General features: G+C 38.1%; 1 protein-coding gene across 1 annotated transcript; it reads right to left on the bottom strand.

Moving 5' to 3' along the window:
- Positions 1-143: 143 nt before the first annotated feature.
- On the bottom strand, positions 144-11287 carry LOC108673605 (decapping and exoribonuclease protein-like). Its single transcript, XM_018161454.2, has 8 exons — positions 11250-11287; positions 7278-7564; positions 6853-6994; positions 6112-6428; positions 5248-5340; positions 4712-4839; positions 3976-4322; positions 144-3508 (listed from the first exon to the last, which is right to left on the bottom strand). Exons 2-8 carry the CDS (start codon positions 7391-7393, stop codon positions 3287-3289), a joined length of 1365 nt encoding a protein of 454 aa, XP_018016943.1. The 5' UTR covers positions 7394-7564; positions 11250-11287; the 3' UTR covers positions 144-3286.
- Between the last annotated feature and the right edge of the window lie 5471 nt (positions 11288-16758).

Raw genomic sequence — 16758 nt, 5'->3', positions numbered from 1 at the left:
TGAAAATCAGATAACACATTTTTACCAGCAGTCAAGGTAGTAATGATTTGTATTATTGAGATGGACATTTTAAGCGCTATTCATTTCCGTTTGCAAGCAATATTATAGAAGCCGGTTCGTCTTGGGAGATAATGAAGCACAAGTTCAATAAATCTCTTATTGTTGCAGCAACCTGATTATTTGATAAGAATTGTCAAGAGTTTACGCACGGAAATCCTGTTACGTTCTGTTAGCAGATGAGTTAGGCAAATTAAGTAGCAATGCCTGATACTTAGAAAATTATTACGAAGCACAAAGTAAGTCTAGTTATAATGTATAAACTTGTAAGCAGATTCACCGTGAATGCACATCGAACTATAAATAATACATTCAACAGGAGAAAATTATTATCCCATTGCAGAACGATTTTCATTCGAGTTCAAGAATTACTGAGAGATGAAACGAACGTTAATATTTTTCCGACTAAAGTAGATCAGTATGCAGGAGAATACACAAGAAAGCATGTTGCTTAATTTCATGTTTCACGATACTTCAGTTAAATTTACGCAACACAGATACACTGACCATCCCAGCGACACACAGCGTCCAAGGCCGTGCTATCAAAAAAAAAGTTTCTAGTTCGTAAATTTTTTAGCAAGTCACTGACTGATTTTTACAGTAAATCCAACGCCAATCACTGACGGGGAACTGGAACAGGACAAAAGATCTTACACTATCTGCCAGACTTCGGATTGGCGGCACAGGGAAGTGCATGAACTGGCAAGGAATCATGCGCACAACATGAGTTCTGATAGTCCAATAAGCGATAGCAAATGATGCCTTGTTTGAACGCAGTCGCTAAGCGTTAACAAATATTTTAGAAAAGTTAAGAAGTTCTCTTCACATAGTAATTATAGGTTTCTAATTAACCAAGTTCCTCATGGTAGTAGTGAAACCTCTTCTAATTTTCTTGTTCATGAGAATCAATTTCAGTTATATTGATCATACCAACACATGAAATACAAAAACAACAAGACAAAAAGAAAAGATTAGCACGAGATTTATTCGCGAGATCCAGGCAACCCCTTAGAAGAGAGAGGGACCCATAAGAACACTCAGTTCCTAAGCTGAGAGATGTAAGCAATAAACAGTAATAATTTTACTGAGAGTAGCCGGGATAAAATCCCATCATGAAATCAATCCTAAATTCTGGGTCCACTGTCCCCGTCCCATTTAGATCCGGCATACCTAATTAACGAACAGCGATTATTCCCATAAAACTTTGTTCAAAGCAACCCTTCCGTTCAGCCAATAAATTATTCAGTTTACTTTGAAATAAAAAGACAATTTATACCGGTGGACACGGAACACAGCAGACCACCGCATAACATGGATTGATCTCATCAATGAGAATTAATACTTTAGTACCTTCGAAAGCATATAAAATAAAAATTAAGCTTCAACCGAGCGTGCTTAAATATACAAAGTCAAATCCATAAAAACCTGTAAATTTGAGCTATGTAAATAAAATTTAACTCTTATCGGAATAGTGACGGTATTTTAGTTTTGATTAAATCCACTCATTTGGAGCGGAATTAAAGACATGTTTAGTCAATGAAAAACATATTGACATCGTGATTTTAAGTTTCCATGAAAAAATTCGTGACTCATTTTGTTGTAGCTGTGAGAGCCAGCATATATCCACCTGTACTCGAGTTACCTCGGAACATATTCATACATCGATTAGCTTTAGAGGAAAGGAATACAGATTCATCTCATCTGAAACTCAGTGAGAAACGACCACGAAAATTAAATCCTTGACTTGAGAAAATCTTTAAACACTCCGTTGCTGGAGAACCAGCAACACGTTTCCTAATACATAAAGCTTAAACTACACTAAAACTAAGTAATGATAGCTTAATAACAGGTAATTATTATATACGCCGGAACAATTTCCTGTATAAAAGGTCGGGAAATTTTTGAGTTTTCCAAGCATGTTCCCTCTGGTAGCCTCTTTAAGAGCGTCTGTTCGAATGCATTGAATTCACTGATCGCAAAACCAAAAGAATTTGAAACAAATTTAAAGCTTTCGTTTAGATTAAAATTTAATCAAGCTGATTATGAAAATAAAATAAAAAGTCTGGCAGAAATATTCAAGAGGGACAACAGCTCGGCCACATGCCGTGGAAATTTGATACCGACTCTATAAACTTGAGATCCAACATCAAGGTAACGACGAGCAGGAATGCTAAGAAGAAATATATACATAAGACGAACTCGACATGAGACGAGCGATTTGTACAGGTTTGTCTCGACTACGACGAGACGTCAGCCACGATGAAATGACCAACGACAAATTTATGATGACGACGAATGAAAAATTGCGTAGTTCAGAAAACGTAATTAGGTTTTTTCATGTCCAGAATGACTCAACTACGTGAGGGATGATTAAATTTCTGAACATCATTTTAGTCGCGTTTAACGCACGCTACATGAAAAGAGCTTAATTTAGCGAATCTCGAAACTAATGAACTGCTTACCGTGTAACTTTTCGCAAGACATGCCTAGTGACCTGTCGCGGAGCGAAAGGCGGCACGTGATCAACAGGAGCGAAAAAAAAGTGTATAAAATCCATGACTTATTCGTGCTCAGTTCAGCTAACTGAATAATCAAAAAATCTATCTCACTAGTGATAGGCAATCAACATAGGTGGCAAAAAACTAAAATCTTCACTTATTTAACTGAGTCATGATTTGCGCGTCCATACGGAGATTAAAAATGTCTCAGGCAGCCGCATTGCAAGCTGTAGTTTTTTAACAGCACAGGCCTACAGCACCTAAATCAATATAAATACAATAAATGTAAATAAAGCAAAAAAGTAATTCACAAGAGCACGCACAAACCTGAAAGCTGGACATCAGAAGATGTCTTGCGATAAGTTTTCAGGAATGCAATGATAGATATTGATGATTTTGGATAATTATCAACATGAAAATGAACACGCACGTCAAGGGTTTATAAATTCCTATTCACATGGTTTTCAGACTTTGGGTTATAAAGAAGGCAGACTAAATATCTTTGGTGGCATCGCACAGAACGAATATACATCAAAACAACAACAGAAGCAGCTTAGATGAAAGACGGACGAATTGGAGAATTTCTTACGAAATTCAATGTCTATATACCAAATCCGGCCCATCATGGAGATCCTGAAGATAAACAATAACGTTTCCAACCAGCTGAGTCATACAATAAGATTTCTTTCTCATTTAACTTCAGGCAAAATGAGGGCGGATGAAGATGATATCTACTCTGCAGGCGCAGTGGCAAACACCTCGTTGATGTACCAATGTGGCAGGAAAGCCACGGCCGAAGAATTTTCCCCGAGACATTGGCAGTGAACATTTGGACTGCCAGGCTGACGTGTAAGTTGATACACGAGATTTGGGTCGTCCTCCACCACCTGCGACTTGACCCAACTCAGGAACTGGTCCAGGAAGTTGATCATCACGTCCGTCGACCAGTAACCCTGTCACCACGACCATGCAGAATTATTTTAGTTACCTCCATCTTTGGATGAGCACAAACAGAAGATATTTCATCAACACATCCATGATACTGCGGTACAACAGGCATGCAAATGAAGAAAATAAGGAGTGCTACGTAGCTGCATCGTTCCAACGATATAATTATTGATAAAAATCCATCAATTAATCTTTAAATACAGTAAAAGATACTAAAATATGATTATTTTAAAATTTACTTTAATATATAACTATAAAATTACATCTTCTTTTGACACGTAGTTGTTGTGCATAGATTTTATTTACAGTTAAATCTATAATCGAGTTCAAAAAATATTTTACTCATAACAAGTATTTATACATTGCAGTAACTGGTTATTTGACATTTCACATACTACGCTTTGATGCGAGTAAACACACAAGGTTCAAGTTCCTCCTGCCATCCTGACTACCCTGGAGCAACGTTGCTCACCTGGCACTGGTTAGGCATCGCGCTGACAGCAAACGTCTGCACGGACCTCACTACACCAAAGTCGTCGCGAAAACCACACACCACCCGCGGGATGCCAACCAGGAAAGACTGACTCCACCACTTCTGGAACTTGAACTTGTGCAGGATTTGTCTGGCGCGTTTCGTGGTAATTTCTTTATTAGTTTTTAGTTCTACGAATGGAGTGAGGTGTCCATGAGGTGGGTTGTAGCGAGTAGGATCTGCTCCGTCCACTTCAGCCCCGTACACGAGGGAGTGTGACGCCAGTCTTGAGCGCAGCACGCAGCAATATTCCTTGTTCTCGTCGTGGCCTTCATTGGGATCAGCACCTGAATGTGACACGTCGTAAGCCAGAGATACAGAAGTAATGGGTGCAGATACGGCTCGTCCGAAATAAAATTTAATTTAATGCTTATAAAAAATAGATGAACTCTGGATTAGAGCTCGTCTAATTATTGAATGATCAAATAATGTAGGCTCTTCTTAACTAGAATGAGGAAATAACCCCGTAAAGAAACGTCTAAGCTCACGAAGATTGCAGTCATTCATAAGTCACATAACAAAAGCAAATGTTGGATCGTTTTGCACAGGCGTTTGAAAGAAACGAATGCAGGGAATATTTCTTGGTCATTACGGTAAAGATTGTGCCAGCATTTGTAAGGTTAAACAATACACACGATAAATTATCACTGAAGGCAGAACTGATCTGGTCGCTCACCGTCCGTCATGAACTGCTCAAACTTGAAGCCCCACGAGCACAGGCGCTTCTGGTTCTCTGTTTCATTCTCTTTTTCCAACTGCTTTTCTACGCTGTCTATGCCACACAAGTAAATTGTGCGTCTGAATCTGAAAAAAAGTGCTTACACTGCAGCAGCGTACAAAATTTAAGACAAGTGGGTGTCTTAATGATATATATGGTAATATATCAAATCATAATCATATCATAAATATATCAAAAATATATAGATACGTTGTCTTCACACAACAAAACAAATTTCCCAGTTTTTTAATTCTTGCACCTCCTATTATTATAATCATACCATTTCACCTTATACCCGTTAGGACACGTCCACATTTCGAAGGACAGACACAAAAGGCCATAAATTTACAGTGTTTTTCCTTAGGAGCAATATTACGGTTCTTTTCATTGTCATCTGCGAAATTTACACCATCGCCAACTCATATTCTTCATTGAAAATTAGACATATTCCACATGAAATCTAATTAGAAAACTTGCATAAAAATGAAACGTACTTGGTGGCAAGAATGATCCATCCTTCCTTCTGGTACGGCGAACACATCAAGTCTCGGAGCAGCCCTCGGTAAGTAACAAAATCTGTCGACAAACTGCCCAGGCCCTCATCATTAATAAATGAAGAACATCCAACTAGTCCAATCTATCAGAGAATTGATCACGAAACTGACACACGAATTCAATAATTAAACTGATTCATAAGAATTACTTCCATTTCTTACAACACTTCTCTTTAACTACACATCTTGTTGTTGGTGTTTGTTTGTCTGTCTGCTACAAATCTTATAATTAATATTTAACACACTTCTACCTCTCCAATCGATCAAAAATTTTGCACACTTGCGTAAAGTTTGAGACAATGCATGAATCAATTGACAGAAAAAAAATGTAGAAAATTTAATTTTTTTATTAAAAAATTAAATTTAAACATTACTTCTTTTAATATTTGATAACAAAATTAGAAATCCATTGTACATGTGTAACATCGGAGATACTGGATTCTTTAGAAGTGTTGTCTTTAAAAAGTAATTTTTAAACGCATATTATTAATCAAAGGGTCGTATTAATCAGGCGATTTTAGGAATCAAATGATTACCAAGAATCAGTTCCAACGTTACAACGTTCAGAGACCTAGGGGGCATAATTATGGAGAAAATCTTGGAAAAGTGAGTACCTACTACTCAGGTGACAGAAGGAAACAAATTTCCTATTAACTAAATAATTCCTTTCAGTATTAACACAAACACACAAAATAGCGGGACCTTGCATGTTTATGAAAATATCAGCTTTCTGGTAAATTAATTAATAATCCGAACTTAATAAAGGACAATAATTCACGGAGAAACAAATGATGGAATATATACCTAGTAATGGGTCCAGAAGCAGCCAATGGATTCTGAAGGGAGTCGACCGAGGCACCTCTTACAGGGTTGGGCCGAGCAGACTTGGTGGCGTCCCCATGTGAGGAGCTGTGGGGCTGGCCTCCCTGCTGGGGCGCTTGTGAGGAACTGTGTTGTGAGGGCATAGGAGCAGTGGGGGGAGGTGGAGGAGGGGGCGACACAGCAAACTTGTATCTGTTCAAGAGGATCCACATGAGCAGGTTGTCCAAGTTCTCCCTCACGCATCGCTGGTAGTCCTTCCGCTTCACTTTGTCCATGGCAATGTTGAGGTCATATTCAACCTGCACGAACAATGTGGCTTGGCATCATTACATTTACTCACGGACTTAAATGAGTGGTGTACAAATCCACTTGAGGAAATACACGAGATTTATTAGACAAAAGACGTATAACTAATGAACGCTAAATGCGTGTGTAAAAGATGTGCACCTCGAGCATCATGCTGACTGTACATGCAGACGATCGTGTCAGCTGTACGTCCAGACGATCGTGTCAGCTGTACGTCCAGACGATCGTGTCAGCCGTACGTCCAGACGATAGTGTCAGCCGTACGTCCAGACGATAGTGTCAGCTGTACGTCCAGACAATAGTGTCAGCTGTACGTCCAGACGATCGTGTCAGCTGTACGTCCAGACGATAGTGTCAGCTGTACGTCCAGACAATAGTGTCAGCTGTACGTCCAGACTTTGCTTTTCAGGCACCAACCTTTTTTGTCTGTGACTGATCCCAGTCTATGGAAATAAATCCCAGACTCCTTCTGTCATGATGAAATTTTCGGTCCCCATCCAATGAAAAATCTCCAATGAACAAAGGATGCCTCAGTGTTGGAGCAGTTGTGGTGCCAAACCTAGTGGAGAAAAATAAATTTAGTATCTGCTAATTAGATAATTTACAATTCAACTAATGGTCTGGATTTTTTAAGGCAAAAATTCAGTTACAGAGGCTATTTATATTTTAAAACATGACAGTATTTTCCTTGCCACCATATCTACTATTATTAGATGACAAAATCTCCATCAGGTTCTATAAAAATTATAAATTTGTAACTAGAATAATCACTGAAACAAAAAAAAAGTTATCATTCAATCCAAGTTTATTTGAAACATGAAAACAGAACAATCAAAGCTCACCTGCTGCTTGGAATGATTGGAAAAGTAGGAAGGACTCTTTTCTTAGCAGCTTTTTCATTTGAATCTTCTGATAAAACATGTTTTGTTCCAGTCTGGATATGAGTTGAATTTTCCATTTCTGGAAATAATGCTGACAGCTTGCCAAAGATTGGTTAAAATAACAATTAAGTTGCAAAACAGTTCATTCTCAACTATTTTGAAGAGTTAAGAACATTTTTGTGACTTATTTCCTTATAATTACTACAAATACCTATTTTAAAGTTCCCTTATTCATACCAAACAATCATCTGTTGGAGAAAAATCCCATCAGTGTTTAGTATTAAATGAGCTCAATAAAGTTGAATAAAATGCACAAAATACTTAAAGATACATAAAACAAATTAAATATAAGAAAAAGTTTAGGCAGAATTTTTTTGGAAATGGAAAGTAAAAATGATTATTATATTGGTGATGTTCAAGAATTGATGCCCAAGAGCTAGGCTGTTTCTCTCAAATTATGCACAAAAAATTAGGTAAGGGCCACACAAAGGAGTGGGGTTCTCCAAAGTTGTGGGTAATTTCTCCTTAGCTCTGGATTTTCACTTTTGGTATAAGATTTTCTAGTTTGGCTCCAATCTGGAATTGAAATCTCAGACAGTATTTACTGATTCTGGTAACCATAGTTAAAATTATTGTTTTACAGATGATTTTCAAAAATCATAGGCATATATAATTTTTTCTTAATGTTTACAAAATAAATTAGGCAAGGGCAATTGGCATTAAAGCAGATGAAATTTTTCACGTGCATGGGCAGTTTTATGTAATTCATGGGAGGCTTCCACAAGTTAGGGTTTGGGAGTAGAATATCTAAGCTATTTTTTGAGCCACAATCATAGTGACCAAGGAGAACATTTTTTGTTGCGCTTCCTAAAGTTAATTTTTAAGTAGACTAGTTACATATCTTGGATATCAGCAATATCATACACAAGAAATTAATTAAAATATTAAGTACCGTACCAGTAGATGAGAAAATTTTGAAATGAACGGATTCTAAAAAATCTCTGGTTTGCCATGATAGCCACAATTAAAGCAATCCCACCATTTTTGGATTCACAGGATTCTTATGAATTGAATGTAACCTATTCAATTGATAACACAAATGAATGAACAAGTTATGAGATTCCAAAACTAGTGAAAATCCATCACTTTAGAAATTTGAGTTTTTAGTATTAGTAGGAATTTACCAATCCTGAGCCTACTAGTACTAGCAAGTTGGCAAAAGTATGCACAAATGATTTGACAGGATAAACAGGACTGGCAAGAAATTATTAATACCGGTAATAAAATGAATTGAGGTCCACAATTACTTATTCAGGAATCAGGATATTAGAAATCTAGAATACTATAAGCCTCAGTAGTGCTTTTATCTTGAAATAGATGATGTCATGTGTGAGTACAGTGAGTTGAGAAAAATGTGAAGTTAGGAGAAATTGGTGTAATTCGGCAGAAGCTTTCCTTTTAAGAAAGTTTGATTGAACTCAGATCATGCAAACAAATTCTAGTAAATAATGGGTTTTCAAATAGAACAGTTGACATTGAAATATCAATTTACCAATTGAGAGAAAACTAAACCAACAATGAAGCAATATCTAAAAGAACCATCACAATGGTCTTCTACCAAAACAAGATGAACAGAGGCTACAAAGTGGATCAACAAGTCCCACAGTCAATCATCCATAATAATATCAAGAGCACAGTGGATAAGGGAAAATAAATCTTCTGATCTACTACATAAATAAGAAAATTAAAAACTTTGTATTGAATAAAATTCCCGGTAAAAATTATGGACTGCTTCAAGTAAGTAGTAACTAATGTTTATAAATTCTCATGCAATAAAAAAAGTTGTAAACTTCTTCATACATAAACTACATTGGTCTTACTAGCATGACCTTAGCCAACAACTCACATGCCATTTAATATCTGGAGGAGGACCAAAAAATTACATGCAGGACTCAGGACTGCAGCAGGAGGATCACAATGAGACCATCACCCGAGCAACACTGGAGGCATGCACGATGCACCAGCATAGTTATGCAGTGCCCTGACTCATCGAGACTGGCGATAGCTAAAGCTCTCATTATCAAGAGCAAGTCTCCTGTCTCCAGCTATCAACTTCCAAACTACAGGATTTGTCCAGATGCTGAAATTATTTTCTGAGTAATTTTAAGCTTATATTTTAAATTGTAGGGTAAACGCGGTATATTCCGACATCGTAGGTAATTCCGTCACCTCTCCAGCTTTTCCTTCATATTAAGCTTTGTTTTAGTTCCATGCGTTTGTTGATGGTTGAAATGGTGACGTCGTACATTTGCGCATCAAAATACTGCCAAAACACTAGGTCTTGGCCATCTAGTGGGAAAATATTGAGATCCAAAGAGAGACAATGCATGCCACCTGGTGAGATCATCGAAAAATGTGTCAAATTTGACAGTTGACCTTGACACATTTGACAGTTATTCACCAAATAGTGAATAACTGTTTTTATAGGATTAGGAAGAATATTATGGTTTGAGACTTTTAAATATGTCTGTGAATGTATTAGGAATCCTTTAAGTATACTTGTATTTGCTGATTTCAAGTCGTAAATAAATTAATAGATGATGAAGTTGAGAAATTATCCAAGATACTTTACTGGTCTACTTATAGGACTCAAAAATGAACTTGAGGAAGAATCTAAAAAACTCTCTGCTTTGCCACTATTTCTCACACAGCAAACGGAATTCGAACACATGGATGTCGGCATTACGTATCAGTTAAATTTGAAGCACTGACGCAATACAACTCACCACATGTCGAATATTGCCACACACAGTGACGGAATATAGGGATTTGGTAGGTTTCCATTCTAAAGGCTTTTTGATAAATATGGCAACATTTTGTGACGTTTCATCGTTGCTGACGCGTAGTGAAGTGTTTTGAGAGTCACGTGAAGGCAAAAGAACTTACGTAACGCATACGTTTTTTTATAGTTTTTCATTTCTTGATGCGTCCTCAATGTGTTGGAATATACCGCGTTTACCCTATCTACTATACCATTGAATGGCATTGATGTGTTGTTTTGTACTACTGTCATTTCCAAAGTTCAATTTCAAGTGTTGCAAAACCTTCACCTGCTTGATAATGAAAATAATATTTTAAAATAAAAGCATTGCAATCCATTAAATTCATCGCAATCTGAAACCGAAACACCATAATCCATTGTCATTTGCCATTTGGTAGGCATAGTGGCAAACCAGAGCTTTTTTAGAATCAGTTCATTTTTAATTTCCTCATTTACTCAAGATTTAAACCAATTTCTTAAGTATGATAATGCTGGTATCCAGGATACTTTAATGGTCTTCATATAGGACTCAAAAATGAACTTGAGGAAGAGTCTAAAAAACTCTCTGCTTTGCCACTATGTTGGTAGGTAACCTGCTTTTTGATCTCCCGGCAGCTCCAGGCTCCAGCAAGAAATTTTGTTCAACTAATTGAAAAAAACAAATAAGAAGATCATTGATACAAAGCATGATCTGGCATTCAAACTTGCATAAAAGTTGAGACATTCAACTTCAAGGATAAAGGATTGATCCTGGGCTGTCAGCTGTTGGCGTCAGGTAACTTGATCAATTCCAAAATATTACCTAATATTAAATGAAAATATAGTTACAGATATTTTAACCTAACGTGACAAATTACATGATGTGCTAGTGCTAATGACTATGAGTACCTAATGTGCATTTTGCACTCTCACTGGGCCACTGGCCACTGAGCACTGCTCAGTGAGCACTGAGCAGTGATCGTATTCGTCCATTTATTATTCTTCCTAAATTGAAACCAGTAATAAAAATGATAAATAAAATTACGAGCAAATTTAATTATATCACAAATCTATCACTTTTGGTTTTTCTTAATCTAGTGAAAAAAATGCATCAAAACATGAACATTTGTTACCATGTATTCACAGCGTCACTGACAAACGTCCGCTTTTCGATGTATAGTTTGTTAACTCTGGCGCAGATGTCTCCGGAACGCAATACGTCTTCACGGAAATCTGTACGGCCTCACTGTAGTAAAAACACGAATAACGCATTTAATTTTATGAGATATCTTTGTCCCACACCTGCCAAATCATTTAACTAAATCAAATTAATCGGCATTATTTAGCTCCATGTACAGTTATTTTTCTGTGATTCGCATTAGTGGACGTCATAGAGCTATTTCAAACTATCGTCAGTTTGGAAAAGAAACCGGTCGAATGACCTGTTTTTAGATCTCCTGTGGACAAGTTAAGAAAAGTACATGAATCTGCGACAGTCAACATCAGGCCTATTCTTCAGCGCCGACATCACTATGCAGTATATGCAATGCTATGCTATGGTGACCAAATAAATTTGTTATAAATGGAGATGGATATATGAAGTGAAATGATCTAAATAAATGGAGTGATAAACGTGGTGAAGTAGCAGTTCCCAGTCGCAGAAGACCACCAATCGCAGAAGAATTTTGCTAATAAACTAATTGAATTAGGATATGTTTTTATTGGGACTAGATCGGTTTCGATTGACGAAAGTTATGCATGCACAGAGTACGGCATGAAAGCGCCGTAATAAATAGGATATAGCAATAATAAACCAAATTGCCTCTTGAATTCCTCTTCCCCTTGTTTTCATCTCACCCTTAACACGAACTTTCGCACCTCTCCAGCCTCCCCTTTAATGTCGCTTCTACCTGCTCTCCCTTTCCCCTTCCTACTAAAATGAATATGCGACGCGTGGCTCATGGCAGTTGTAAAGGCCTTACTCTGGAATGCCCGTTTTCAGAGATACCACGCCCAAAATACAAATAATTAATATTATTATCATTATTATTTTTATTACCATCATTATTAATATTAGTAGTATTAGTAGTATCGTTGAAGTCATAATAATTTTATCTTTTCTATAAACCTTTGAAGCCTCCCATCTCATCAACCTCCCCTTCATCCTTCACACATTTTCTAAATATATCTCTCCACTCTCCGACATGACAACAGTCACTCTACTGACTAGCTTACAATAACATTGCAATCCTCTTCTCGCATACATCACACTCAGACATCAGCTGGGTGTTCCACAGTTTCCCTCCCACCCAAGCACACTTAAAACAGACATCTTCTCACCCATCATTCTATCTGTACATACGTCTATTCATAATTCTTCTTCTTTGCAATAGGTAGCCAACATACTGATGAATGTGCTACACCTGATGAATAATTGCATCCTGAATTTATCGATCATTATCACCAAAGGAGGGCAACCTTGGCCCAAAATGCGTTCGACAATGGGGTGATTTTCTCTAACAGTATTGAGTTATGCTGAAAAGGACGACATACTGTTGAGGGTGGGATTTCTTAGTATTTTACATGAAGCAGTTGTCGACATGAAAGTGGCTGGACTTAACGGTGCCTAGGTTAGTGTAGATCTTAAAAGCATGATACGTACAGCACGTCTTCGTCTGTCTCGCAACGTTGGCCACTTCAGGCCGTGTAGCATGTTCTCCACACTGGAAGCCTAGCAGAAACGATGCGAGACACACCGTGCTGCTCTACGTTGCACTCTTTCGAGGGTGGCAATAACTTTTGCTGTAAAAGGATCTCACTCACACCGGGCGAACTTTAGTATGGGGCAGACTAATGCTTAATAGGTAATTACCTTGATGGATTTGCTGGGGATCCTAACGATTCGTCTGATGAAGTCCAGGGTGCGGTTCTTTGTCCTTGTTGTTGATATTAGAAATATATGGACCCACACTTCAGCTCCTTGGTGAGTGTGACCGAATAGTAAATCACCTGGGTCTCTTCAATCAGGCTGCAACTATGATGCAGGTACCCAGCCTTCGAGGTCGTCTTGCGGCGAGTCCAATGAGCCGTGAAGCATTTTCGTGGGTGGAAGGACATCTTCCATCGTTATACGCTGCAAGGGCATTCACGTCAACTTGTACGAGATCTTGGTCTTCGGTTATTTTGTCCTGCGGCATGCAGTGTCATCGGCGAAGAGCCCGGTCCTTGCAGTTGATCCAGCCGGAAGGTCGTTAGGTCGTTTATGTACAAAAGGAAGAGTGATGGACCCAATGTGGGACACTGAGTAACCCCTTGTTTCACTGGAACGAACTCCTGATTCCACTGTAGCGATTTCTGACTTCAATCCGTTGACTAAAACAGAATATTTCCTTTCATTTAGGAAATTTTGTATCCTGGCGTTTACCTTTTCGCTGAAAACCGTGGTGGTGGAGTTAGTATATGACAAGATGTTGTGGCTCACTTTGTCTAATTCTTTCAAAAAAAATCGAAAACAACTAAGTCCTCCTGGAACCCATGCTCGAACGTCTTCGATTCCTAGTCCATATACCAAGCAACTAAGTCTCACATGTGCTTGGTATATGGACTAGTGAAATGACATTTCCGAAAGCCATGTTGTTCTTTACAGAGAATTTTGTGTCCTCACAGTATGCCATGATGTCACTGACGAGTATCATATTCAATTGCTTACAGGGAATACCGGTCAGCGAGACGGGTCTGTAGTTCTGTCTGTAGTTCTCAGTAGCGTTCTCCTTTCTTTGACATAAAGCACGCCTGTGCAGTCTTCCAGTCCGCAGGCACAACGCCAGCGTCAAGGGTCGTCTGGTACAGAAAGGTGAGCGATAGTGCTAGTTATGTCGCCCCTCCCTTCGATACGCGAGGGCTGATCCCGTCCGAGTCACAGGCCTTGTAGGAGTCAGGATTACGTAGCAGCTCCTCAACACCAGCGCTCGAAATGTGTACATGCTCCAAGAGCCATCAGGGGTGTCAGAAGGTGGCAGCGGGCATCTTGTCTTGAACTCCTTCTCTGAGAAATACTCACGGCTAGTAAATGCGGACAGAAAGATGTCGGTTTAAAATTTCAGCGTTGTCTTTGTTGATAATTTTTTTCATTTGAAATAGTTTGAGTCTATCATTTATTTACATTAACGTTGAGCGTCTGTATGCGCTGTTGTTTGGAGTACCCCCGCTCGCTCGATGATATTTTAAAAGCTTGCTAATATATTTTCCGTTTCTACAGCATACACCGTCAAGTAATTTGAAAGCAACAACCATTCAACTTATAGGTTATCCCCTCCCCCTACGAGCTAGGTGCATAGAATTTTTTGTAATTTGAATTGCTTGTGTACCAGTTTCACACGGTTTTATTTTTTCTTCTTCTATCGTCAGAGCATGTCTCAGTAGCTTGTAGTTTTTATTTATGTCAGCTCTGCACATCTGTGAGGTGTAGGCGCTCTGAAGGGAGGGGGCCGGCACCGATTGGAATTTCAAATAATTGAAGTCGCTGCACGTGACAGTTCAATGACGACAACTCTAATTCTTTAATTTCATTAACTTTGGACTTCATGTTAGAGAATTCTGCCAACAGAAACACCTGAAATTACGAAATTTGAGGCATAACTCATTCACAGATCTGGGCAGCGCTACTTTGAAATGTAGCGGCGCTACCGCTACCGCTACATGCTCTATATATAGCGGGCGCTACCGCTACCGCTACACCCACTAGCTTGCAGTGAGCGCTACCGCTACCGCTACAGTGAAATGTAGCGCCGCTACATTAGCCGCTACAATGGCCAAAATTATTGGAAATTTCTAAATATTTATCGTTCTGCTATTGGGATTTACTCGTAAACATTTAATGATAATAAAACATTTTCGAAACATATCAATGCAACTTAACTGCAATTAACCTAACCGAACTAGTACGGGTTAGATGCAGTAAATAAAAGTTGCAGTTATTTTTAAGTTTTACCTCTCCGGCTTTTCTCCTACTTTAATCTACTAATCACAAAAATTATACACATATACATATAAAAAATCAGTCTTTTATTTGTATATATATGTGGATTATTTTTGAGATTGGTAGATTGAAGTAGATATCCATGTAGAGAAGGTGAAACATAAAAATAACTGTAAAAATAACTGTAAGCAAACTGAAACATGAAAAAATACATGTAAGTGGTAACTGGTATTAACTTAACCAGTAACAACTAAGTTGAACTAACATGTTGACACTAGTAACAGGCTGAGGTTGACAAGTTGACAACATTACACCGAAATCTTTCGTACAGTTTTGTTCTGTAATTTATATTATGTATGAATCATGCTGGTTTTTAAATAATATTTAATATTATTAAGTAAAATCTAAAGGCTTTATCTATAAATGTAGCGGTAGGGCTGTAGCGGCAAAATCTCGTATCGCTACTTAAATATGTAGCGGGCGCTACAGCTACAATTGCTTAAACGTAGCGCCGCTACCGCTACTGAAAATGTAGCGCGCTACTGCCCACCTCTGCTCATTCAATGAAACCTATTTCAGTCTCAGGAAGCACAAAAAAACTGTAAAACGAATCTGAAAAGGCGGCCATATATATAATCGCGGCTATAATATTCCATGAGAGGAATGGTTGATGACATACAGTACAGGGTATAACAGGGATCGATTGGGATATCAAAAAATGGAAGAAAGAAATAGAAAAAGGAGGGAAATTATGTGGTTTAGGTGTGTGGAAGCAAGGAATAGAAAGAAAGGACAGTCTGAGATTATGCAAAATGAAAGAGATGCCAAATTATGAGTTCATATATGATGTCGGTAGAGGGGGGGAACATGATGTTCTGTGTGAGAGAGAATGATTTGGGTGTGTATGTATGGAGGTACAGGTAAAATGAGAGAGGAGACTATATATGTTTTATACGTGACAGAGTTGAGAGGGAAACGGGGGAGTATCTGATGATGATGATGATGATGTGCGATGCATATATAGAAGGGAGAGAATGGAAATGATGAGAGGGGTGAGGGTGATGGTGTGATGTATGAGAGAACGAGAGACGAATGGAGTGCGATGGCCAATGATAGTGGGCCTGCCAGCAGGGGTGACTGCAACCATGAATGAAATTGGAAACCAATAGGAGAGGAATAAGGGAGAGAGTGAGATTTGTGAGAATAGAGGCAACATGGGTATAAGAATCAAGCAATAATAAAATAATAATAATAAGTGTAACAAGAGTAATTTAATAGAACACAAATAGCTATTTGGGGCCTGAGATATACCAATATTTAATATAAACCATGAACCACAGCGCAATATGTGAGACCTAGCAAAATATAATAGACAAATAATTTTCTTCTTGAACTTCTTTCCCTTAATATAATCATATTCTTAACACAAACTTTCCCATCCCTGCAGCCTTTGCTATAATACTACCACTATCTGACCTCATTTCCTTCTTCTCCTACTAACGCGTGTCAGCTAGCTGATATTGAGACTGATTCATTTAAAGTCCTTTTCAGGGTCATCGCGCCCCAAATTCAAATCACCATTTTTTCATTATCCGCATGAAATAATGTGATTTTTCATGGTAAATTGCAAATTTTTGTAAATCTCGACAGAACAATGCTATTAC

Source organism: Hyalella azteca, unplaced genomic scaffold (genome assembly GCF_000764305.2).
Source record: "Hyalella azteca isolate HAZT.00-mixed unplaced genomic scaffold, Hazt_2.0.2 contig5782, whole genome shotgun sequence".
Taxonomy (NCBI): domain Eukaryota; kingdom Metazoa; phylum Arthropoda; class Malacostraca; order Amphipoda; family Hyalellidae; genus Hyalella; species Hyalella azteca.
This window is presented reverse-complemented; position numbering and strand designations above follow the sequence as displayed.